The sequence below is a fragment of the Saccopteryx bilineata genome, chromosome 3 (genome assembly GCF_036850765.1).
Source record: "Saccopteryx bilineata isolate mSacBil1 chromosome 3, mSacBil1_pri_phased_curated, whole genome shotgun sequence".
Lineage (NCBI taxonomy): Eukaryota > Metazoa > Chordata > Mammalia > Chiroptera > Emballonuridae > Saccopteryx > Saccopteryx bilineata.
In genome coordinates, this window is record NC_089492.1 from 15,805,268 (window position 1) to 15,832,700 (window position 27,433).

The 27,433-nt window shown below is 44.6% G+C and overlaps 1 protein-coding gene across 2 annotated transcripts in view; it reads left to right on the top strand.

Annotated features, from left to right (window-relative positions):
* The first annotated feature begins 8,283 nt into the window (after positions 1-8,283).
* The window catches only part of SNTB1 (syntrophin beta 1), a 232,902-nt gene continuing 213,752 nt past the window's right edge, over positions 8,284-27,433 (top strand). The window contains exons 1-2 of one of the 2 annotated variants that reach the window (XM_066265744.1): positions 8,284-8,433; positions 8,867-9,657. In XM_066265744.1, coding sequence (XP_066121841.1) covers positions 9,093-9,657 — 565 coding nt within the window. In that variant the 5' untranslated portion in view covers positions 8,284-8,433; positions 8,867-9,092. Of the gene's footprint in view, positions 8,434-8,559; positions 8,703-8,866; positions 9,658-27,433 lie in introns of those variants that run through there. The other variant, XM_066265743.1, reaches the window with a different exon arrangement.

The following is a 27,433-nucleotide window of genomic DNA, read 5'->3' on the forward strand; positions in this document are numbered from 1 at the left end:
TATGCCAGAAAGCAAAAAGAAAAAGGTGATTAAATACAATAGGGACTTGTCAAAAGAACTCAAAAGTGAGCTTGAAGGGGCTCATGCTGGCTAAAGTGGGTGCATTGGAACAAAAAACAAAATAATAATGTGAGTGAGTGGATTGTAACATTTTAAATAAGAATCTATAGTAGAGTGTAATTAAAAACAACAGCAACAAAATAATTACACACAGAACAAAGCCTCTCACTTTAGAAGTCTGTCTGCTAAAAAATGGAGAAGGAATGATCGAATTCAATGCCTGTATTTTTAACATGCTCCCTAGATCATCCTAAATCCCCTCCAAAGTTTGGGAACAACTAACTGTTAGATGTTATCTTGCTGCTCTGTAAGTCCATAACAGTGATAAAATCTTAAACATAACCCCTGGCCTGGAGAAACAAATACTTAGCAGAAGTATATGAGAAACGAAATTCTATTCCGCCTGTGATGATTTGTTTTCTCTTCCACAATACTTCTGGAATAATTTTTTCCCCACTGTTTTGGGCTATTCTATTCTAGTATGGTTCTGGCAGAAATCCCTCCCCCTCATTGCCACCACTACCCCCTGCCCCTGCCTTGCAAAGTATTTACACCCTTGGAGACCAGAAAGGAGCGGCTGCCTGGGGTGGTCTACAGGCTCTGCCTTTTGCCTGCTCTGGTTTCTTTGATCTTTCACCAGGCAGACCAGAGCTTTAAGGCATCTATCACCTCCTCAGAGTTTAGTCCAGTGGACACTGTATGTAAACACAGTGTCTTGTGATGCCTCGGAGGGCTTGATTTTTTATTTCAGAAGTAGGGCAGTGGCCCTTTGACTTTAAATGTGTTTTCTGCCTCGGGGCTTCCAAGTTTTGCAGTTACTTGGTGGCTATTTTTATATAGTTCTAGTTTAATTACGCAAAGGAGCAATGCAAACTTAACAGAGTTATGAACTGCTCTCTCCTTCATAAAGCTTGCCTTCGCTCCCCACATCCAAATCCATGGCCGGCCTCGTCAGCTCCACTCCCAACCTGTTACAAGCGCCATGCTGCGACTTTTCATGTTCTTGCTATCATTACCAAGGAGCCAAGACTGCTTTCCCCCTTAAGTCCCTCCCTTGATCACATTGACTCTAATTTAAGCAAATGACACCGCAAGGCCCTTATCCAGACATGGAACTTCAATGTCTTTCAGATACCACCTGCTGCTCGCTCTCCATTCCTTCAAACTCAACACATCTAAAAGGAGCCAGGCCACCTCTAGATGAGTTCTGTCACCTTCTTGCTGGATACTTAAGCTCATACCTAGTTTATCGTAATAATTAAAAAGCATACATTTTAGAGTCAAACAGAACTAAATTATCACTGGGTTTGAATCCCAACTCAAACACTTATCAGCAGCGAGACCCTGCTGGACTCAACATTCTCACCTGTAATATGGGCATAACCCTACCCATGTCAAATGATTGCAGTCTGAAACCAATGACATGTCTTATGCACATACAGGGCCTAATATGGTGCAAAGATTTAATAAAAGCTAATTATTAATGCATTGGCCTCTCTTCTTCTTAGTTCTCTATCCAGGGGGGAAGATATGGACGGACAGACAGACAGGAAGGGAGAGAAATGAGAAGCATCAATTCTTCATTGCAGCACTTTTGTTGTTCATTGATTACTTTCTCATATGTGCCTTGACCAGGGGCTTCAGCCAAGCCAGTGACCCCTTGCTCAAGCTAGTGACCTTGGGCTCCAGCCAGTGACCTTGGGTTCAAGCCAGCAACATTTGAGCTCAAGCCAGCGACCATGGAGGCATGTCTATGATCCCACATTCAAGCTGGTGACCCTGTGCTTAAGCCAGATGAGCCTGCAGTCAAGCAGGCGACCTGGGGGTTTTGAACCTGGGTCCTCTGTATCCCAGGCCAATGCTCTATTAACTGCGCCACTACCTGGTCAGGCAAGTCCATCTTTCTTTAAACCATCGTCTTTATTTCCACACAGTGCAGATTTTTTATTATCCCTGCCTAGACTGTTGAACAATCTTTCTAAGTTATTTTCCTGTCTTTAGTACCCCAAAGACTTGTGTTCTTATTGTGTGCAATAAATCATGCTAAGGCACTCAATCCTTCCCATCTAACCCATTCCTCATTCTGTCAAAATATTTATCTTCCCCAGTATCTGTTGTACGTGTGTGTTTATACTTTTCCCTTGATTAGAAAGAATGCAGTGAGTTCCTAATATCTTTAGGATAAATTAATTGCACAGAAAGAGTCGACAGGTTCCAACCTACCTGTAGTGGAGAAATATCATTTGGTCTGGCCCAGACCTCTTTCCTGCCTCCTTCTGGTAATTGTATCCTTTTATTTTGGTGAATTCTTTATCATCCTCATTCTGGCCATGTGGCTCTATTGAGGACTGCCAATCACGGGTATCTATCTATGGCCACCAGGATAGATATGTGACCTAAGCTGAGTCACCTGAATTCTTTCTTCCTTTGGACCCTTTTCTAATTGAGATGAGGAGACAAGAGCCCTTTCCTTCCTAGAAGCTGAGCTGCCAGTGGCCACTGTTTGGCCTTGTGCAATCGAGAGGGCAAAGTATGTTAGAATCAATTCCAACTGCACTTGAGGTTAGCTGTTCTCTCGCCTTTCGTGGATTGGCAACGTGAGCTTCTGCATGTTCTGCTCAGTGTTCAGACTCCTTTGGGAGTCTATCATGTGGAGCCAAACATTCTGACTAATAACACTATCTTTCCACCAGATCCCTGTCCTATTTCTTTCCCAGACCCATCTCAGCCAATCAACCCACTGCTCAATAACAATAATCTGTGCCTCCCTGTTCTTCCTGCATTGACCAAGTTGTTTCTCTAGCTAGGAATGTATGTGCTCTCTTATCTCATTCTCTAAAGTCTGCACTTCCTTGGGATTTAGCTCAAAACTGTCCTCTTTCATGACACTCAGAGCATTCGCCACAAACAAGCTCCTTGGCCATCACATTTAAACTCTAGATTCTAAAGCGTAAAGTCATCTGATATTTGTTTACTAATTGGGTCATTAATTCTTGCTATTTCTTACCCATCTACCAAATTAGAATAAAAGTTCCAGACTCAACTAAAGTCTAGAAGTGAAGGGACTAGTTCCAAATCACACACCCAATGAGAAGCAGATACATTGAAGTTTCCTTAAAAATACGTATGTTTGACTAATGATAGTGGAGGAATACTTTGGAAAAGAAAAACAAGAGCCAGGAGCTCAAATCATCCAAAAATGTCTAGACTGCTAGAGGTTTTGAGGAAAAGATAGAATATGATTTGAAGAAAGTGCTACAGTGTGCCAAAGAAAGAAGGAAGGAAGGAAGGAAGGAAGGAAGGGAGGGAGGGAGGGAGAAAGGGAGGGAGAAAGGGAGGGAGGGAGGGAAAGAAAAGAAAGAAAACAAAGAGAAGAGAAGAGAAAAGAAAAGAAAAGAAAAAAGAAAAGAAAAGAAAAGAAAAGCAAGCCATGAACATTCCATGATCTGGAATTGACTAGGCATTAAAAATGCTGGTGTAGGCCCTGGCTGGGTACTCAGTTCATATGAGCATCATCCTGATATGCCGAGGTTGCGAGTTTGATCCCCAGTCAGGGCACCTTCAAGAGTCAACCAATGAGTGTATAAGTGGAACAACAAATAAATGTTTCAGTCCACCTCCGTCTTTTTTCCTTTCCTCTCTCTCTGAAAAAAATCAATAATAATAATTTTGAAAATGTTGGTGTAAACTTCACAAGATGTCCTGGACAGTGAAAGAAGGCGAGGCTGTTGCCAGAGAACGCAGTAGGGTGGGAGATGTGGCACCTGGGAACTCGCCCAGGTTTCAGCTGGAGTCAGGGAATAGAAAGAACAGATGAGAATGCAGTCCAGGAGAAAACAGGATCTGTGCGTGTCCATATTGATGGGCTAAGAGTTCCGTCCAGAGGGCTAAGGGAGAGTTTGTCTGGGGGAAATCTGTGGTTGTGAGAGGGGATGAATTGGGTGGTGCGGAAATGGGCATCAGGTTGTGAGGCAGAGTATGGGAAGAAGTTTCTCATGGATCAATGGAGAGTGCATGAGAACGATTCCATAAAGGAAGCAGAGATGGTATGGGGAGGTCAGACCGGCTCCCGCCCATGTAGACCGGCTCTCTGCTTCTGAAGCTCCAGACCTAAGTTAATATCAACCTCTTCTGGAGTCTGAAGGGTAGTCTGGCAAGATCCTGAAACACTTATTGAAATTTCATTTCATATATATTTTTAAAGATGTGTATGGAACAAACTTCCATTTCTTATTCCTCTTCACCTTTGTACCAGGACATCTTGTATGTCTATTTAGGCCGAATTGCTAAAAAGTTCCGAGAATATGTTCAATATCTTTAAGTATGGGCACCCAACCTAGCATGCTACAGTTGTTAAGAAAAGGATCAATTGTATAAAGCCTTAGGAAAAGTGACTTAAATTTATATTACAGATATTAAAAGACTGGTAGAAGGTTTGTTTCAACAGCAGGTTGTTGTGGGAGGAAGCAACTCAACAGGAGAAGGTGGAGAGAAACATCTAAGCACTTTCAGTTCTGCCTTGGGCTAGTGTGACCCTGGAGGAGTCCCCTCTGCAACATTCTAACACCAAGAGCAATCACATGCTTCTCACCTGACTGACTGGATGGCTGATACTCTAGGTGGTGGTCTATCTAGTTTACCAGGGACCCGCCCTGGTAAATGCCAGGTACACCCAATATAGGGTGTATGCCAACCCATTTAATATTGATGATGGACCTGTTCACCGACTGAGGCACACCAGAAAGAAAGAACCTGAACCTGCTTAGCCTTCTGTTCCTGGGCCAGCCCCTAGTCTGAACATTCCATCTTTAAAATAAGATTCCCTAACCGGCTTTAAGATTTTACCAGAGTAGGTAGTCAATAAGCATTCAGTCAACAGGTATTTACATAGGTGGGATTCACCTTAAGGGGTTTACATTTCTATCACCCCTCCTGCTCCTCTCTCATTCTGTTCTGTAATTTACCCCCCAGATATCCAGGGGTTCTCTATTTCTTCTTCACTATTCACCTGCTATCCACTGTCCATTCCATATATTGGATAATTGCTCTAAAGATGGTCAACCTACTATTTAGGAAACAGTGCCAAAAATACAGATCATATTTTCCAAACCTAAATATTGGAACATGTGCTCTCACCAGTAGAAGTAGACTCAGTAGTTAACAGGAAGTAATATTTGAAATCAAGACTGTCCTTGACAATCCAAAACATATGGTTGTTGAACCTCAGAGAAGACAAGGAGGTCGGTCTGTGTCGCAATCCTCCAGGCCTTTACTTGTGAGCTGGTCCAGCCCATCTCTCTGGTCTTTTCTCCTACCTATCTTTTCCCCCCACAGGCTGCCCAAGCCACCCTGACCTGCTTTTGGACCCTTGAAGCAGACAGGCTTGGTTCTGCCTCAGGTTCTTTGCACAGGCTCTTCCTTCTCCCTGGGACCTTCTTCCCTAGATCTCTGCAAGGCTTCCTTCTTCTCATCACCATGGTTCAGCGGCAAAGTCACCTCCTCACAAAGGCTTTCCATAACAGCCATGGCGCCCAGTGTCCTTTGCCCCTAGTCATTTTTTATCCTATTTTTCAGTTTTATTTTCTTCCCAGCACTAATTACTGCTCCATAAAAGTACCTTACGCTTGCAGTCGCTCTTTATGTCCAGCCTACCACCCACTGTGGGGCAAGCCTCATAGGGCATGTCTTTGCCGGTTTGTCGGCTCCCTTTATTGGAGCACCTAGAAGATGCCTGGGACATGGTTGAACACGAGCACCTTGAGGAATGAATGGATGGCACCACCCCTTCCTGCCATGATGCTGGAGGAGGGGCCATGTATCCTCGGCTCTGTGGAGCTGAGAATTGTGTGACCTGTTCTTGCCAGTCTGATTCCACCTGAACATCTATGAGTAAATGCACCTCCCATGGGGAAGGGGTGTACACTGGAGGACCCCAGTTCAGGACAGAGAGAAGAAACAGAACAAGAGACAGAGCTAAGCAAAAGAAACCTGATTAACAGGGGCATAGGGTAGGGCTTCAGGCGTAATATCCACAATACTGAAGTTGGACAGGCAGCCATGGTAACCCAGTTGTGACTCTGCCACAAACTCCTGACATGGCATTGGCTCTGCCATTGGTCTACCCTGAGCTTCAAATGCCACACTTACAACAATGAGGCAGCTGGAAGTCTCTTTGGTTCTTTTTAGTGACCATTCATTACAAGGGGGGACCTAGGAAAGTATCACTTCTGCTAACTGTGAGTATTAAGGGGCTGTATTATAGCAGACCCACCCAGAACTAAGAAATGAGGTCAATAAAGTTTACCTTTGAGAGTCAGCATCACGATCAGAGGCCAGATGTATAGAGCTGTCACAGACGGGCTTCTAGGCTAGCAAGACCCCAGCAGTAGCTAGATTCAGCATATTAATGTGTCTGAAGAAATAAGAAAAAGCATGTCAGCTGGGTGGGGGTGTTCTCTAACCTCGGAAAGGAGGTCAGGGCTGGGTGGGCCCTCCTACGTGTGGTCCCGGAAGAGGACCTTCAACTTCAGTGCTTCTGGCCCCATGCACAGGCTAACCAGAGGGACACTGTGGGTAACAGTCTCTGAGTATTTTTAGCAGAGGGTAGGACAAGGGTCGAATGCAGACTCTTCATTGCTGGCTTCAAACCCTGACTGCCATTTGCTAGCTACATGACTAATATTACGTAAGGCAAGTTATCAAACAAGTAGCTCCACTTTCTTAGTGTTTAATAGGAGGGATGTTAATAGTAAGTGTCTTCCAAAATTTCTGGAAGGATTATGTGAATACATGTAAAGCACACGGAATTGGAGCTGTTATTATACATAATTCCATTGGCTATCACGCATGCGTGGGGTCTAATGATGTTAAATACCTGTCTTCCCTCCTCCTGATGACGCTGGCAACAAGCACGCTCCTCCTTCCCATGGAGGTCTGCTTACAGGGGAAAAACCGTGCTTAGCACAGAGATTCTGAGAAACTCCTAGCGCAGCGCCTGCAGTCGCTCACTGAAACATTATCTCTAGTTACGACCGGGCCTCCCACAGAGGCCAAGGGAACAGGTGTGAGGCTGATGGAGGTTTTGGGTCCAGAGCCAGATCTGTTTGGATTTCCAAATCATCACACTGGCATTCTGTCCCCTACCTCCACCTTCGTGTACTAGGGTTTGAACTCACACACCCACGCTCTGATTTCCCTAAGAGTGATGTGTGTGAGTCCCTTGTCCCTAAGGCGGCGCAAGCAGTCCCAGCTGGTTTTCCCACCGAGCAGTGGTGTCAACTCTATCACCTCCCTGCCTGATCCTGTGCACAGAGGCTGCTATCTCTGCCACGGGAACTTTCACGTGAAATAATAGAAAAGCGTTTGGAAAACTGGTGGGTAAAAAAATACAGAAGAGGAGGAGCAGCATTAACCCAAGGGTTCCCACTGACCTGTCCACAGTGACTTCCCCTCCTCTTCCTCCTCCTCAAAAAATACATCCAAATATTGTCACTTCCTTAGGTAACCTGCCTGGAATGCCAACCACCCTTTAGGGCTTTGTCTGAGTTTTTAAACATTCTCAATTAAAAGGGTGAGTCATTCTGGAAGGGTTAGAGAACTCGCGGTGATGATACACATCAGTAGAAACGTGTCAATATTTCTTCCCCCTGACACCTTGCTGGATTCGGAATTCACAGGTTCGTGAGTTATGAAGGGAGGGGACAGAAAGGTGAGACGGGGAGAGGAATGGGAAGGCAAACTTCTTGGAAAGGCCCATGAGACCTGCTCAGTGGGAGCATAGAATGGAGAGGGTCAAGGACCGGAAGGACTCTGGGAGGTTGAGCTATGACACGAGTTCTGTTGGCATTTCCGGAATGACCTGGGAAGGTAACCACCAATTATAATATCGTTCCCCTGAGAAAATGCGGCCTAAACTCTAAATAAGCAACTTGTAAAAGAACTTTTGAGATACAGTCCGTTGCAACTGAGTTCTTAAATGGTGGACTTCCTATCGTAAATCTTGGGAAGCCCCAGGAAGCATATGGTGTGATGTTGGGGGAAAGGAGATAGGTGAGAAGCGAGTATTGGAGCTGGAAGAAAATTTGTCCCCGGGGTGTTTGGGGCAGGCTGAAGAATCCAGCCGGCAGAGACCTCTCCAGCCAGCCGGCAGACAGACGTCCTGTATTGAAAGAGAGGACGTTCGGGGGGGATTGGGTTACACTGATGTTTCACTCTGGGTTCCGGGACAGCCGTGGTCTCCACTCTCAGAGAGCTCGGGACCTCCGTCTCAGTCCACCTGAGAGTCCTTGCGGAAAGGAGTGACAGCGCTCAGGAGAAGCCGAGCCTTGGTCCGAGGAAGCCAGAGCGAGGAGACGTGGGTCTAACACAGTGCAGGTTGGGACTGAGGGGCAATTCAGCGGAGGGTGTGGAAGGGAAGGGGGTTCAGGAACACCCACGGAGGGGACCAAGGCAGGACGCGCAGACCCAGCAAAGGGGCGGTGTGGGAGCCCGCAGGGATGGGAGCCGCTACGAGAGGGCTGGGCGGGGTGGTGGAGAGCGCTACGGCAGCTGTCCCCGCGGCGGCGCGCTCGGGGAGGGAGCCTGGGAGGGTCTGGCCGGCGGGTGGCGTGTGACCGTCACGGCTGCGGCGGCGGCTGGAACAGGTGAGCGGCGGGTCTCCGCCCTACCCCTTCCTCGCGAGCGTGCCTCCTACCGGCTGTCCGCGGCGCCTCGCTGTTCGCGGCTCCCCTGGCTTTGGGGTTTTGCAACTGGCAGCTGGCTTTTTTTTCCTCCCCTCCCCTGTTTCTGTCTCTCCTTCTTCTTTTAGGTTGCTCCACCCCGCCCAGGATCAGGCGAGGGGGGGACCCGCTGAGCTCCGGCTGCCGAGTCGCGCCGAGCGCGTCTGCGAACTCCCGGAGCGGAGTCCCGCGCGCTGCCTGCTCTGCGCCGGGCGCCTTCCCCTCGCGCCCCTGGGCCCCGCGACCCCCACGCGCAACCCTTCCCCACTTTTCCCCCGTTTTGCAATCACATGGCATTTTAAGAATGCCGGAAAGATGGCGGTAGCGGCGGCGGCAGCGGCGGCGGTGCCGGCCGGCGGGGGCGGCGGCCGGGCGCAGCGGAGCGGGCTGCTGGAAGTTTTGGTGCGGGATCGCTGGCACAAAGTTCTGGTGAACTTGAGCGAGGACGCCCTGGTTCTGAGCTGCGAGGAGGGCGCTGCGGCGTACAACGGCATTGGGACCGCCACCAATGGCTCATTCTGCAGGGGCGCCGGGCCCCCGGGCGCGGGCGGCGCGCAGCCCCCGGACTCGCCGGCCGGGGTGCGCACCGCCTTCACCGACCTGCCCGAGCAGGTGCCCGAGTCCATCTCGAACCAGAAGCGCGGCGTGAAGGTGCTGAAGCAGGAGCTGGGCGGGCTGGGCATCAGCATCAAGGGCGGCAAGGAGAACAAGATGCCCATCCTCATCAGCAAGATCTTCAAGGGGCTGGCGGCGGACCAGACCCAGGCCCTGTACGTGGGCGACGCCATCCTGTCGGTGAACGGCGCGGACCTGCGGGACGCCACCCACGACGAGGCGGTGCAGGCGCTGAAGCGCGCCGGCAAAGAGGTGCTGCTGGAAGGTAAGGGGCCGCCGCGCTGGCTGCGCGGGGCGCGCACACCCACTCACCCTCCGGCAGCGCCCGCACCCGCACCCACGTGCTGTCACACCCAGGGGCCAGGGGGTTGAGCTTAACGTGGAGTTTTAACAACTTTTACCCACCTGGGGGCAACTTGTCCCTACCCTAGAGTCGTTACAGGCTTCGAGCCAGCAGGGGTGTGTGACAACGCCACACCAGCAGTGTTTATTGAACTCCTATGTGCCAAGCACGGGGTCGCATGCTCAATGCACACACTGCCTCATTTTTATCTGCAGATAATCCACGTGGAGCGTCGGGACTGGGGGGTGGCGCTGGAAGGAGGGGGAGACAGAGAGAGTGCCCGTGCACGTTAGGAGGCGAGCTCACTGAGTAACCACAACTCGGAGAGTTTGCCTCTTTGGCACTGTTTCCTCCTGAGAAGCCTGTAACACCCAGCGAAAAGGGTTGAATCATAAAGGGGCCAGAAAGATGTGGCAGTGTATGAATGCTAAAACTCCCACCATCCTTCGACTTCCTTGCCTTCCAAGGGAAACTGGGGTTGTGGCTGGGGAGTTGAGCCAAGGGCTGGACAGCATGTCGCAGCTTTATGCAAAAAGTTCACCCCTGCTGCCAGGTGTTTGGGCGCTCAGTCCGGATTCCGGCTTGCTCTGGGTGGAGGGCTGGCGAAGTGATTTTTTTTTTTTCTGCCTGCATTTTCTGGGGATTTTTCCAGAAGGCTGTGGAAACAACCTCTGTCTGTAAACAGTTTCCCCTGCCTGTGAGGCATTTTAGAAACTACCTTATTGAGATGTGAAATCCCCAGTTTCCTCATCGCTGAATGTGAACAGGATAGGTAGCATGGTTTGCACCCATTTGTGGTTCTGCGGTGGCCCGTGGAGGAATAGGGCTGTAGTGTAGTGGGCAGAGAATGCCATCTCCCTTCGCACCACAACTGACTGCACTCGCACCACAATTGCACTTCTCACTTGCTATCTGCCTCGCTGCCACTTAGCTGGCTGTGGCCCTGTCTCTATCAGCACTAATATTGTGTCATGATTTTTATCGATTTACCTAGCTTCGCTCTCACTGTACACCGAGTTTTCCGGGGCCTTTTACTTAGTTATGGGCCCTCCCCCTTGAGCTTCGGTGCTCAATGACATGTTCAACTGAGACCTTGTAAAGGGGTGGTTGATTTCAGTCTTAAATTCATGACCTCAGTACATACTCTGTTCACCAGCTGTCATACTGGTGTGTGTGAAACTGAGAAAGTTCCCAGTTGGGAAACCAACTCTGTTACGTGATGCAACTCCTGCCCGCCTCCTGGCCTAGAATCCAGAGGGTTTTCCCCTCTCTTATTTGTCTAGAGGATTCGTGATGTCTTCATATTTCATTGCTACCCTGGATCCAGAAGGTGGAAGGCTGTTTGCTTTAGCTTGATGATTAACATAAGTAAACAGAAAAAAGTTGTCTCCCTGCGTGTTGGTTTGTGTGACAAGGGGCAGGTGGGACCTGGGGCAAGTGTAGTTTGGACTGTAAACTGCTGGACACCTGCTCAGCTTGCAGTATTTACTGTAAAATGCCAGGGGACAAAGGCAGGTCATGTTTATGTCACTGCCCTTCATTATGTCCCTTCGTTTCTTCTCAGTTTCCATTTAATGAATAATGACCTAGCAAAGAGGTTAAAAAATATATCTCTCACCCCAAAAGAGGAAGAAAAGATGACTCCCTGCAGACATATACTTGCTCATGTCCTGAAATGCCTTCTTGGTTCTAGAGTTTTTACATAGGAAACACTTTGCAGATGTAACCTTGATGAAGGAGATGGCTAAGGGAGGTATTTTAAAGATATGGTTCTAAGGCAAATACTTTTTAAAATTTAGATTGCTTTTGGGGGGTTGTTTGTTGAGGGAGCTGGTGGAAATTAGTGGAACACCCCCATGGCTGCCCCTTTGCACCCCAATATGTGAAATGCACCCCCTAGTGGAGAGTCATTGCCTCTACTAGTGGAACACTTGTGAGGTGAAATGCTGAAGCCCAAGTTTCAATGCCTGCCTTCTGGTTGGAGATTCTGCCCCAGAATCTTCTTAACTTCCCTGAGCCTCAGTGTCTTCCAAAGAACGGGAACAAAGACCCTGGCGGGACATGCTTATTTTACAGGACTGCTGTACGGAAGAGCACTCTGAGAATAAAAGGGGGGGTTGTATCAAGTTTCTGCTGTGATTACGTATCATTACAATGCACATAAAATGAAGATGGAATTTTCTTCTAAAAGATAATCTTTTCTTTTTTCTTTAGTAGAGTTTGTATTTATTTTCCTTTTTTAAATGCTACTTTATTTTGTACTATGAAATTGCCATGTACATAATACCACTCTGCTGGGGAAAGGGAATCATTAAGTAGCTGTTGTTTCTCAAGCACTTAATATGTGTCCGGTTTGACTTGCATTTGTTCATATTACCTTCTAGTAACTCCAAGAGGTTCACACTGTTGCTGTTCATTGATGAGGAAGCCGCAGCTACCAGACAGGAGGTTATTTACTTAAAGGGACATAGCTAACAGGGTTCCAGGTCTGACTTCAAAACTCGTATTTGTACCTTCTAGGTCAGGGGTCAGAGGTCAGGAACCTTTTTGGCTGAGAGAGCCATGAATGCCACATATTTTAAAATGTAATTCCATGAGAGCCATCAACAACTCGTGTACATTCTGCATTATCCAATAAAAATTTGGTGTTGTCCTGGAGGACAGCTGTGATTGGCTCCAGCCACTCGCAACCATGAACATGAGTGGTAGGAAATGAATGGATTGTAATACATGAGAATGTTTTATATTTTTAACGTTATTATTTCTTTATTAAAGATTTGTCCACGAGCCAGATGCAGCCATCAAAAGAGCCACATCTGGCTCACGAGCCATAGGTTCCGACCCCTGTTCTAAGTGAAACTGATCCTCTGAGCTTCCGGGTGGAACTGTGTACTTGGGTCAATGGAAGCTTCATCAGTTATTGGGTCAAGGTATTTTTCCTGCTCCTCAAATATGTTGAGATGCTTGGAACAGCCCTGAACAGGAAACAGCAATTGTGTGAGCTACTCAGAAGGGAGGGACAGGAAGGAGAATTGAGGCTTAAAACCCTTTGCCCTGGCTGGTTGGCTCAGTGGTAGAGCGTTGGCCTGGCGTGTAGAAGTCCCGGGTTCGATTCCCGGCCAGGGCACATAGGAGAAGCGCCCATTTGCTTCTCCACCCCTCCCCCTCTCCTTCCTATCTGTCTTTCTCTTCCCCTCCCGCAGCCAAGGCTCCATTGGAGCAAAGATGGCCCGGGCGCTGGGGATGGCTCCTTGGCCTCTGCCCCAGGCGCTAGAGTGGCTCTGGTCACGGCAGAGCGACGCCCCGGAGGGGCAGAGCATCGCCCCCTGGTGGGCAGAGCGTCGCCCCCTGGTGGGCGTACCGGGTGGATCCCGATCAGGCGCATGCGGGAGTCTGACTGTCTCTCCCAGTTTCTAGCTTCAGAAAAATACAAAAAACAAAACAAAACAAAAAAAACCCTAAGGCACCAAGTGTCTCTGCCTACGAAAAGGGAGCTGCTGCGGTGTGACGATGTGACCCACCTTTACACTGGGACAGTGCTCCATCATTGAACACGTGTCCAGCCAGGTGACTGAACTATAATTCAAACTTAAAATGGTGCGTAAACTGGGCATTAGGTTGGTGTTTAACTGATTATTCGACAAAGCTAATATCAAATATCTCCCCACTAGGAACTCATTTCCCATGTTAGGGAGTAGAAGCAGTCACCCTTCCCGTAGCCATGCAGATATCAAACCCCTTAACGCCAGGGGACACCATTCATACAGGCCACCATGTGAATGGCACCCTCTGGGTTGGGCAGGGCGCACCTACCTAAGTAGCCTTGGCAGCTCTGGGTGGGGAAGGTGGAGTCTTTTCGCCTGTAAAGTATTAGTAAAAGACTTATTTGAAACATGTCAACCATTTGGAACTGAAGCAACAACGAAATTTGTTTCTCTGTAACTTTATCAAGATTGAGGAGTACAGAATGTTCTGGAAGACTCATATGGGAATGTGGTAGTTGAGGGTGCACAAAATCATTCCTAGCTCCAAAAGGTCCCCCTGGGAACGGAACCTGAAAAAGTGGAAAGTCAAAGGAGAAAATCAGAGACAATTGTTGACATTAGCCCTGTCCGTTGAAGCTTCTCCCAGACTGTTGCCAGGAATGCTTGACTGTTGGGATTACCTAACATGGGACTCTCACAACCCCTTTCTCCAATGGTGGACGTGGCAGTGATTTGACTGGCATAAGAGCTCAGGATTGGATGAGACTTTGATCTTTAAAGAATCTTACTTTATTTAGGATGCACAGATTCTTTTTCTTATTCTTTCTTTCTTTCTTTTTCTTTTTTCATTTTTGTAGGATGTACAGATTCTTAACAAATACCCCCAAACTCCAGAATTAGAATCTTGATACTTGGGTTATTTATTTTTTAACTAACAGTTACTCTTTTTACAAGACGCTTTATGTCTTTGGGCCTTGATTTTCTTCACTGGAAAGCGAGGTGGCAGGGATAAACCACATCTAAACCTCATTTCACCTCAAAATCTTATCAATTCAGACCCCGCATTTTTCTTTCCCATTTTAGAATTTAATCTCAGTTGCTTTTATAATCATACATTTGTGGTGAGTTTAAATAAATTCTTATCGTCAAGTTATTTTCATCTTGTTAGAAATTCAGCCTAAAAAGTCGAACATTAATGTTTTTTCATTGGGAGTCAAAGCAGTGGGAAATGTTTCCTCACTTTATCCGTTTTTAGTGTTATGCGTGGCGTTGCCTTGTATGTCCATGTACCAATGAACAAATGTTTTGGGGAAAAATGTTCTCTGTATCTATGAGTCTGTTTCTGTTCTGCTTTTTCATTTATTTTGTTTTTAGATTCAACTGTTGATACGGACTAATAGCCATTTTATTCATATTTTTTAATCCTTTCCCCCCTCTTCTTTTTAAAGAAGACCCTTTAACATTTTATGTTTAACACTGGTTTGGTGGTGATGAACTCCTTTAGCTTTTCTTGTCTGGAAAGCCCTTTATATGTCCCTTGATTCCACATGATAGCCTTGCTGGGTAGAGGAATCTTGGTTGAAGGTCCTTGCTTTCCATCACTTGAACTATTTCTTGCCACTCCCTTCTGGCCTGCAAAGTTTCTTTTGAGAAATCAACCAACAGTCTTATGGGAACTCCCTTGTAGGTAACTAACTTCTTTTCTCTTGCTGCTCTAAGATTCTCTCTTTGTCTTGAACCTGTTGCATTTTAATTATGATGTGTCTTGGTGTGGGCCTCTTGGCAGACCCAGCATTTTTCTAATGCCCCTTTTCTTATCATGAAAAGAATTTCATAAATCATATTAACCTAACTCTAATTTAAATTTAAAAATTAATATAACGCCCTATGATTATTACTGTATTTTTAACATTAACGTGATGAAGAGATGAAGTAAATTCTTTTTCATAAAGCTTCAGTAGATGAATACATGACACAACTACACCAGAGGTCCTAACGAAGGAGACAGGTGCTAGTACTTGTTTATGAAATCACTATCAATGCACAGCTACAGATGGAGATGGGTAGGAGTTTGTGCATTTGGAATCTGATAAAAGCTTGCACTGTGACTACTCCAGATGTTGCAAGATGCCTAGAATTCCCGTTCCTATCACTAAATGCTAGCAGTAAGCCACCACCTCTCCCTGTGACCTCTAAAGTGCTTCCATGACTTTCTGAATTGCTATTGGGCAGAGGTGTATTGACCCTCTCCTCTCTTGAGAACCAATGTCCTATACGAAGGTTTAATACTGGTTTACCAGTATATGATGTCTAACTTTTTTCAAACTCTTTTTACATTTGTAATATTAGCTAACACCTAATACTTACTTTGTACCAAATGCTATTCTAAGCACTATACATGGACTAAATCATTCTCACAATAACTCAATAGGAATAATATATCTATTTTACAGATGAGAAAACTGAGGCACATAGTGCCCAAGTCTCTTGCCAAAGAAACACAATGAAGAAGTGCTGAGTCTGAGATTCCAGCACGGCCCTTATAGCTTTTGATCCTCATAAGCAACCTTATAAAATAAGCAGATCGGGGAGTGAAACTCCAATGGGTGGAATGATTTGTCTCAATTAGGCCTTTTACTGTCTTGTCTGGACTATCAGTTTGTTATTGCTGTTATAATGAATTGCAGCAGTCCCCCTTCTCTGCAGTTTTGCTTCCTATGGTTTTAGTTACCCACAGTTAGCTGTGGTCTGAACATATTAAATGGAAAATTCTCAGAAATAGCAATTTATAAGTTTTAAATTGCATGCCATTCTGAGTAGCATAAATGACCACTGCTAACATCAGGAAAGTCACTTTCACAATTATGATCTCATCGGATGCTCTGGTAACCATGGGAAGGTTATTATTATCACTTTCATTATAATCATCATCACTTTTATCATCAGCATCCCTATTTTATAGGGCTTAAAGAAGGTTTGGGGGCCCTGGCTGTTGGCTCAGTGGACAGAGCGTCGGTTTGGCTTATGGACGTCTTGAGATTGATTCCCGGTCAGAGCACACAAGAGAAGTGACCATTTGCTTCTCTGCCCCCTCCTCCTTCTCTCCCTCTTCCCCTCCTGAAGCCAGTGACTCCATTGGTTTGAGCATGGCCCTGGGCACTGAGGATAGCTCCATTGGAGCACATCAGCCTCAGGTGCTAAAAATAGCTCAGTACTAGAACATTGGCCTCAGATGGGGTTGCCAGGTGGATACTGGTCAGGGCACATGTGGGAGTCTGCCTCACTATCACACCTCCTCTAACCTAAAAGAAGAAGAAGAAGAAGAAGAAGAAGAAGAAGAAGAAGAAGAAGCCGCTTTGGGTTTATAGGAATTAAGTGACCTATTTGTTGTCAGTATATGCATGAGTCAGAACTTTCAGTTGTATCTGACAACCCAACTCAAAAAGTGGAAATAAATGCAAGAATCCACTTGGTGTCCAGGACAACCAGGCCTAGGTCTCTCATCACCTTTGCTCTCCTCCTCTCTTGATGGAAGATGGCCATCAGCAGGTCCATGATATTATCTGACACCTCAGTATATATAATGGGGGAACAGTCTTCTTAACAATTAGAGTAGCTCCCCTTATCCACAGTTTCTCATTCTGTGGTTTCAGTTACCCATAGCCAACCTTGGTCCAAAATTATTCAATGGAAAATTCCAGAAGTAAACAATTTATGAATTTTAAATTGTGGGTCATTCTGAGTAGCACGATGAGGTCTCCGCTCCATCCATCCCTTGGTCCTGCGTCTCCATGTTGTAGATGCTCCCTGCTCATTAGTCACTTAGTAGCCATCTTGGTTATCAAATCCACTGCCATGGAATCACAGTGCTGTGTGCAAGTCACACTTGTTTTATGTAATAATGGCCTCAAAGTACAAGAGTAGTGATGCTGGCCATGTGGATATACCAATGAGAAGCCATAAATTGCTTCCTTCAAGTGAAAAGGTAGAAGTTTCCATCATAATGAAAGCAAAAAATCATATGCCAAGGTGGGTAAGAATGAATCTTCTATCCACAAAATTGGGAAGAAGGAGAAATTCATCTTAGTTTTGCTTTCACACCTCAAACTGCAAAAGTTATGACCACAGCAGGCAGTAAATGCTTAGTTAGATAGAAAAAGCATTGAATTTGTGCAGGAAGAAGTGACATCATCATGGCTCAATGATCCTCCTTCTGACAATATGTCAGAAGGTCAATAGTAGCTTAACGCTACCTCACAATGCCACCAGAGCAGCACACTTCTTACCCACATGGCTGTAACTTAGTGTGGCTATGTGGGCAGAACGTGACCATCAGACATTGCTGAGAGACAAGAGGGAGGTTGCCAAGGCTCTTGTGAAATGCCCTGCTCCCTGTGCCCCACCCAGCTGCCGTGGTACTCAGCCACTTGACCATGAATTTTACTTAGGAGTGGCTTCCTGAGCCAGGCTTACATTTGTAAAGTGGTTTTACTCACATTATGATATTTGTCACCAGGTCCTCCCTCTGTGTGATGGTTGGACTGGTGTCACAATCTCCTTTTTGTATGGGAGGAAATAGAAATACCATAGATGAGGGAATTTACCTGGGGCTACCTTGTGAATGAAGGAACCGAACAGCAGAGTATCTAGCACCCAGTCAAGGTCTTCCTGCCGCCTACCACACAATTTCAAGACGTCGTGCAGTGGGCAGAAAGAGGTCCAGGAGGCATTAGGTGTGGCCTCTGATTTCAGGGAGCTGACAGTCATTAATGAGATTGGGCATTTGAGGCTGCTGGTGAATCACCTGAGATTAGGAATACAAATAATGTGATTTTTACCCCAGCGTATGTAGTATGGGAACTGGCACATATTAGCCTGTTAAAAAAAAAAAAAGTGTTAAAAGGAAAAACAAATAAATAAATGGACAGATGGAAGAAAGGAAGCCAGGAAGGAAGGGAAGGAGGGAGAGAGAGAGATGCCTGGAGGACTGAATGACCCTTCTTTGTGACTCCGGTCCTTGGCCACTCACGCTGTCAGACTGTGGGATAAGCATTTGGCTCTAACATTGAACCCATGCCTAGCTCTGGAGAGAACAGAAGTCGAGAAGTAGCTCTATAGACCTAGGAAGCACTTACTTCATGTAGACCAGTCTTGAAAGACAGTCGACAAAAGAGGAGCCAGACACGATTTTAAAAGTTACTGGAAAATGTAATTATCCTCGTAATGGTATATTTATAACCAGCTTTCCTTTGCTCCGCTGTGGCTCAGGGCCCTACATGTCTCCAGAACGCTTTCTCTCTTCTTTCAGGAGATGAAAAGTGTCTGCTGAGATGTTTTCATTGTTTCTTTTTCACACGTAGGCACCAGCCTGAGGATGTTCCTGTGAGGGTGATGTGCATGGTCCTTCAGTTCTGCGTTTCTGCCGGGCTGGGTAATGCTCTTCACGTTCAGTGGTGCGTGTTAGGAGTCCCCCCATGGAGCACGGATTAAAAATAACTCACTGCACAGGGCTCCACATTTGTGAAAGGCTCCTAGCTACCAGTGGTCTGTTAGGCGAAGAGAAATAATTCTCCGGTAGTTAGTGGCCTACTAAGAATTCTATTTGAAAGCATGCATGTCCAAGCAGCTAATGTTAGAGAAAAGCCAGAATTTCCTTTGCATTTACACCAAGTGTTTTATATACCAAACCTCATTACCCACTTCACTGGCTTTGATCTATAATAAGGCTTGCCTTCAGCTCTGGCCTACAGAGCGAGACTTAAGAGAAAACATGTAATAAACACTACAAAGTAAATGTTCTAACAGACTCGTGCAAATGAGCCCCACTCCCAACGTGGGAGAGATGGGAAAAGAAGTTCGCGATTAATGGTGATTATAACAAAAATTAAAATGATGATCCATGCCTCTGCTCAGTACTATTTAAAACTACGTCTTCCTGTGCTTTGAAGCATCTTTCTTGGTGTGTGGATAAATATGCAAACATCCATCTCAACTTTGACAGTTTGCTGAGCACTAATGCAATTGCTATATCCAGTTTGCCTGCATTGCTGTTTAAACTGCCATTGTTTCCTCCCACGGCCATTCTTCTCTCAAAGCAATATCATGCAGTGATTTAGAGAGTGGGCCTTACAGTCTTGTTCTAGCTCTTTCTACCTGTGTGATCTTGTGCAAGTTCTTTAACCTACAGTTTCTTAATCAGTAGGTTCATTGTGAGGAGGAAAGCGATTGTGTATGTAAAATGGTTAGCTCATTGCCTGGAACATAGTAAGCACTAAATAATGACTAACTATATAATGTGTCCCATCTCATGCTTAGCTAAGTGTTATTTTCAGAGAATGGATTCAGTCGTATATTATAGGAAGGCCTTTGGTGGCACAAGGGATGGTTTGGGAATTGCCATGTTAGAGAACCTAATGATGTAACCCAGTGGTTGTCAACCTGGTCCCTACCACCCCCTAGTGGGCGTTCCAGCTTTCATGGTGGGCGGTAGCGGAGCAACCAAAGTATAAATAAAAAGATAGATTTAACTATAGTAAGTTGTTTTATAAAGATTTAATCTGCCAAACTTAACAAAAATCCAACATAAAGTACTTAGTAAGTAATTATTAGTATATGCTTTAACTTGCTGTAACTCTGCTTTATAAATTTTATAAAGTAAAGTTACTTTCCTACTTTATAAATCACCATTACTGTGGAACTGGTGGGTAGTTAGAAAATTTTACTACTAACAGAGATACAGAAGTGGGCGGTAGGTATAAAAAGGTTGACTACCCCTGAGCCAATGGCCAGCTCATCTGCCTTGTCGGGGTGAATTGTGATCTTACAAGGTTGTATTTCATTTATGATTTTTAGGAGCATCAGATGTTTTCCAGCAACCCGACCACAGTGTGGGCTGCTGTGGTTTTTGGTGGGCAAATGTGAACTATGTCTTAAAGTGCTGATATGCAGGAACAGGCAGAAAAATGTTTTGCAGAGGGAAAGCTGGGGAATCGGGATTTCACCTACACAGCAACATTCAAACTCTTCTGAAACGTGCTCTAGTAATGGTAGGAATGTGGATATCTTGTTAGCCAAAAGAAGCCCAATGTTTCTTTTATTAAAAATGGAAAATATTTATATAACTCTCACTAAATCAGCATTATATTTTAGTTTTTTTTTTCTTATTCTATTATTTAGTATGTATTTCATGAAATTCGAGAGGCCACCCAATGGAAGATACATCGTTATTTCTATATCCTTAAGAAAGAAAAAAAAATGGCCGGGTTGGCTCAGTAGATAGAGTGTCAGCCCATTATATGGACATCCCTGGTTCGATTCCCGGTCAGGGCACACAGGAGAAGTGACCATCTGCTTCTCTCTCTCTCTCCCTTCTCTCCCTGTTCTCCTCCCGCAGCCAGTGGCTCGATCGGTTCGAGTGTTGCCCTGGGTGCTGAGGATCCCCATCAGGGCACATGCGGGAATCTGTCTCACTATCCTCCCCACACACACACACTTAAAAAGAAGGAAAGAAAGAAAATGTCTAAGATTGAGAGTTGAATAGGATACCTGCCTAAATTTGGGGCACCCAAGGGCTGGCCCTTTTTTTTGCAGGAATAAATAAAAAAATAAACCCATCGCACAGAAAGGAACAGCAAAGGAACTCACGCATTTCAAATTTGCTAGTAGTAGAAGGAATAAAAATGATATTGTCTAAGACTTTGAATTGCAAGTCAGTTCTAATAAATATTTAGGCTGAATTTCAAATGTCAATGTGAGTTTAAAAAAAAAATACTTAGGCAGGTAACTCAACCTAAGTTGGGGAGGGCCCGAATGAATGATAGGACCAGTTACAAAGGCTTCCTCCAAGAATTCACCCAGGCCTCCAGCGACTATAACACACATTCCCCACATCAGAGAAGATAAAATATTGCAGTAAGTGGGCAGTTTGAATTGATGGGACAAGGCGTATACAAGTTACAGAAGCAATTATTAAAATACATTTCTTTTTAAATGTTTTTAAGGTTGGACCTTGTTGGTACAGGAAGCAAAAATCTAGAGCGGAATGAGATGAACCTGCTGTTCTTTGAAATAGAACAGTCCAGAGGGGAGGCGGGTGTCGAGTGCTAAATGACATTTATATAAATTACAAACCCGCTTTATTATAATAATAACAGTAAGAGTAAGTTATACAGGAGCAAATGCTCTAACAGACCTTTTGAAATACTAAGGATATATGAAATGGAATGGAATGCTCCTCAGATGAAGTGATTTACACAGTAGGGTTACATAATAAGCAAAGTGAAATTTGAAATACAGGTAGTGATTTGGCTACTTCAGGCCCTGCATTTCAAATGCTTTCATCTGAAACATCCTTTCATCAGCAACGCAAATCAAGGGTAATGATTTCTCTTTTCTGCTCACATTTTCTACTTCACTTTTAGAGTTTGTCTAAATCAAAATAATAATCTACTGTTAGCATTCCTTGGGCTACCCTTCCCCACACCATCTCTCCTGTTTCACAGAACGGTGGAGTTTATATTCTAATATTAAAATATATACATTCTAATGACAGTACAGGCGTATTATTTGTATTAAATATATATTTATATTTTATTTATATAATCGTACATTATAATATATATTCTAATAGTTTAAATAATATGCCTACACTGCTATCTTGCCATTGGTATTTTAATAGGAATTGCATTGAATCTATAGTATGCCGTTATCTTGATATATTAATTTCAGCCATTATTGACTAAATCAGCATATGTTGATAAAATTATGATTATGTCAATATCATTCCATTTTCCAGCCAAGTAATATTTTATCATCATATTTCCTGCAGTTATTCATAGCTTGTCTTTTTTTTTTTTTCTATTTGTTTCATTTTCTTGTACCTACTTCAATTTTGTTTTTTTCAGACGACCACACATAACAAAAACTCTACCCATTCTGTTCACTGTTTTTTGGAGCCCTGCCACTCTGGACTGGCTCTGTCATGGCCTGGAGCATGCCCATCTTTCCCAGGCTGTCCTTGGCTCCCTCGGTCTGTTATCCTGGACTCACTGTCATCTTTACTTGTGGTTTACTCCCTAGTTTTGCTGGAGCACATTCTTGAGTAGCTTCCCAAGAAAGAATATTTGGGAGGGAAGTGTATGAAACCATGTATTCTCTCACTGACTTGATAATTTGGGTGTGATAGTCTAAATTAGCTGTCGTTTTTTTCCCTGAGCAGTTTTCAGAGTCACTGGTGAGAAATCTTATTTTCTATCTTTTATGTGTAACCAGTTTATTCTTTCTGGAAAATTTTAATAACTGCTTTGTATCACACATATTCTTAGTTCTATGTAGTGATTTGTCTTGATGTAGAGCTTTTGTTATGTTTGTTAACCAAGTTTCTAAGCACTTGATGGGTGGGCACTGCCAGGCTCAAGCCATGGTTCTCAAACTGTGTGCCAAGTAACCCTAAGGTGCCCCAGTTTACTCACAAGGGCACCACGGAATATTTCTAAAGTTTATGGGGAAAATAGCAACATCTGTTCGATACCAGGATCATCATTAACTCAAGTTTCAATGTTAGATTGCTAAATTTCTTCAGTGACATCAGTATCTTTGAAAAGCTGCGTTTTCTGAAGTTATGATTTAAAAAAAAAGAAAGAAAATACCACAGGAAAACTAGTATGAAACAGAAATGAGCATAGCAGTATCCATTATGATTCCAAGATTTGAGAAGTTGTGTAGTGCCCAACAGATGATAAGTTTTTAGGACATGAAGACATACTATATTGTTGGGACTTAACTACTTAATAAACTAAATTGGTAGGTAATTTTAGGGATGTATGAGTATCATTAAAAAAAATTAACTGAGATATTGGGGGTGCTATTTATGGACTATGTTGGGACCTGTGGTCTAAAGACTCTTACACTTAAGTTCTGAAATGTTTTCTTGTATTATTTCTTTGACAAGTCCTCACTTCCATTTTTTTTTGTTTTTTTTTTGTTCTTTGGGTATATGAATACATTTAGTTGAGGGTTGGACACTCTGTACTGACAGTTTATTTATTTATTTTTCTTTATTTTTATTTAGCAAGAGGAGGGGAGGCAGAGATAGACTCCCACATGTGCCTGGACCAGAGTCTGCCCGACAAGCCCCCTAGGGGCCAATGCTCTGCCCATCTGGGGCATTGCTCTGTTGCTCAGCAACTGAGCTCTTCTTAGCACCTGAGACAGAGGCCATGGAGCCATCCTCAGTTCCTGGGGCCCACTTGCTCCAATCAAACCATGGCTGCAGGAGGGGAAGTGAGGGAGAGAGAAAAGAGAGGGGGGAGGGGTGGAGAAGCAGATGGGCACTTCTCCTGTGTGCCCTGACTAGGAATTGAACCTGGGATATCCATATGCCAGACCAATGCTCTACTACTAAGCCAGCCAGCCAGGGCCTGTATTGACACTTGTAGTAAACTGATTTTTGTTTTCTTATTTTTCTCCAGTTGTCATTTGTGTGTGTGTAGAATTACTAGATTTTTTTTAATCTATAGATTTTGTATTGATTTATTTTTTCATTTCATCTGTCTTTCCAAGTACATTTTCTTGTTCTCATTGCTTATGTTTTTGTAGCATCCTCCTGTTTTGTAGATACAATATCACTGGTTTCCCTGATCATATTAATAATAATTTCTTGAAGATTTTTTTTTTTGTACTCAGAGGTCTCCACATTCCTTACACTCTGTTTTTCAATGTGTTGTGCATATGTGTTAGTTTCATCCATTTTGAGACGTGTTCCCCTTTGTGCTCTCCCAGAGGCAGAACCTGCGATGAGGACCTCAGTGTATTGTAAGAAGTTCACTGGGATATAATCCCAGGAGACACTGGTGGTAGAGTAGGGATGTGAGATGGTGAAGGGATGCCCCAATAGGAGGCCCCACTGGGAGCTACTCAGTCATACTGGAGCTTTGCATATCCCAACAGAGAGGTGAGGAAGTAGATAAAACTTATTCACCAGCTCTCCGCCCATCATCTCATTAAGGGCTACTTCTGGGGGCGCTACCCCTCTGGTAATTCTGGATGGCTTCTCTATAAGGATTGCCAGTACTCTCCTACCAAAAAGATGCTCTCACTCAGATCACTGCTGGTCTTCATTCCAAGCAGCCTTCTGTATGTACTGTATTTCCCCATGTATAAAACACACCTTTTTCTGAAAAATTTGGGGTGCCAAAACTGAGTGTGTCTTATACAGTGGTTGTGGCATTTCAAATGCCATAGATGGAACTGAGGACGAGGCAATACATGAAGACAGTTATTCGTCATCAGACACAGATGAGGACAAGCTAATGGATAGGAGTTTTGACAGTGAGTGAGTTTTGTATGAATTTTATGATGAATAAAACTTGAGTTGAATAACTATGTAATACTTTTTTTTTTCAAATTTCGGGCCCTCAAATTAAGATGCATCTTATATGTGGGAGCGTCTTATACATGAGGAAATACGGTATGTAGCGTGGACTGCAGAGGAGACATACGTGCTAACTTAATTTCATTCAGACCCCGTTTCCTAATTGCCAAGTGTTTCCTAACTTAAAATCGGGGCAGAGGATCCAGGCCGACACATCCCAAATCTTTTGTAAAGGCTGGTTTCACACACTGTCAAGATCAAGTGTACGATCCTTGGGAAGACTTGCAAGGCAGAATTTTGGCCACCTATAGCTGATTTCTGATTTCCTTGAATGTGTAGTTGGCAGAGTCTCATAGACCCAGTTAGGTGATTGCGTAGTCCCCATGGGTATGTTATGCACAGATTAGATTAATTGAACTGAAGGGGAATGTTGTGTTTCTCAACTTTAGTGCGGCTGACATTTTGTCCTAGATAATTCTTTTTTGGGGTGGGGTGGTCTGTCTATTCTTTTTAAGGTAGGATGTTTAGCAGTATCCCTGGCTTCTATCCTGTAGCATGCTTTCTTCCTAGTTATAATAACCAAAACTGCCTGCAGACATTGCCAAATATCCCCTGGAGGGCAAAAGAGTTCCCAGTTGACAGGCACGGATGTATAGCCTATGACATGGCCATGCATATTTAGGATAATTGGGAAGCTTCAGAAACCCTAGTGAGTGGATTCCTCCCCCTGACGTCTTGATTTTATTTAGTCAGGGTGTCTATCAGTTGGTTTACAAGATCCAGAGGTGATTCTAATGTACAGTCAGGGCTAATAACCACTGGCCCCAAATAACTGGTCATTTACTGTAAAGTATTGAAACAGATTTGAGTCCAGAAAAACCAGGGGGTAGAGCATGGTAAACAGGAAGGTCAGAGGTCAGCTCAAGTGGGCAGCTGCAGCTCTGGGTGCCATATGGCAGAGATCTCTTTTTTGTCTGGCCTGGAGTCTCTGGATCTTATGGATTCACTTTCCTTTCTGTGCTTTGTAACAGACAAAAGACATTAACAGCAAACCTCTCTTATCATACACTATTTCTGTTATGGCAACAAAGAAACTATTGAGTCACAAAGTGACAGTCAATGCTTAGACTAGGCTTGAGCAAAGTAGACAAACTAGCTTTGTGACCTTGGGCAATAACCCTGTCTAGAATTCCGTTTTCTCACTACTAATACCAGGATAACAATGGTCCTTTCTTTATAGGGTTGATGCAGGAGGGAAAAGAGTTAACACAGAACCTAGTGCAGTATCTGCAAAGAGTTTAAAGTACGTTTCATTATTGCTGGTATATTTGTCTTCCTGCACTAGACAAGATGATCCTAAGACAAGGAATCAGGTGCTGTTCCTTCTTAAAATCTTCAGTAATCAACCCATTAGTAGTTGTTTGTGGGTTATTAGCCAGAAACAAGAAGTTTCAGTTGGAGAGATTTACTGACTGTAAAATACCATGCGTGGTGCTGGTCAGCAGTCACTCAGGAATGTCCCCGGGCCATAGGCCTGTGCTGTGCCCATCCCTGGTGGAAGGAGGGCCTCAGAGAACAAAGTGGGCTGGGCTATCCTGATCCTTACTTCTAACACCTGGAAAACAGGATTTTGAAAAGGACTTACTGGGTTTCAAATATTTTACACACTGTAACATTTTTATATGGGTACATTTTATTTTAAATTATAACTAGTGCTTGACCTGTGGTGGTGCTGTGGATAAAGCCTCAACCTGGAACACTGAGGTCGCCGGTTCAAAACCCCAGGCTTGCCTGGTCAAGGCACATAGAAGAAGCAACTACAATGTGTTGATGCTTCCCACTCCTTCCCCCTCTTCCACTTATCTCTCTCTCCTCTCTCTTAAAAGAGAAAAAAATTATAACTGTTGTCCCAGAATCATCATTCTTCATTTCTCTGAAAAATGTACTCTCCAAAAATTTATCTTTCCCTCCATAATTATAAAATGCCAGGACATGATGTTCCCAGTATGGTATGCTTATCATCTGTATTTATCAGGGGAAAACATGAATATAACTTGATAACGGTTCCAAGTACTGAATAAGTTGTGTGTCCTCTGAAAATGCCCATAAGGCCTGTAAGAATGATCCGAAGGAAGAAACTTTTCAAAGAATGAATATCAGACTCTAATTTTTTTTTTTTTTTTTTTTTTTTTTTTTTGCATTTTTCTGAAGCTGGAAACGGAGAGACAGTCAGACAGACTCCCGCATGCGCCCGACCGGGATCCACCCGGCACGCCCACCAGGGGCGACGCTCTGTCCACCAGGGGGCGATGCTCTGCCCATCCTGGGCGTCGCCATGTTGCGACCAGAGCCACTCTAGCGCCTGGGGCAGAGGCCACAGAGCCATCCCCAGCGCCCGGGCCATCTTTGCTCCAATGGAGCCTTGGCTGCGGGAGGGGAAGAGAGAGACAGAGAGGAAGGCGCGGCGGAGGGGTGGAGAAGCAAATGGGCGCTTCTCCTATGTGCCCTGGCCGGGAATCGAACCCGGGTCCTCCGCACGCTAGGCCGACGCTCTACCACTGAGCCAACCGGCCAGGGCCCAGACTCTAATTTTTAAAATGCCATTCTTAGTTACTTTCTTTGTTACGGTGTGTTTACATGTCTGTATTTGTGTTCATGTAATGTAGAACATGCACAGAAGATATACTTGGAGAACACCAAGCGTTTACCTGACACAGTGGTAGAGACGCCCATGACACTCTGTGACAGCTTTTCTGAATGAGTGTGACAGGTAATTGGTGCTTCACATGGCACGAGGGAGGGTCCTGCAAGCTGGGGACAGTAGGAATGCTTTCGCAGAGCC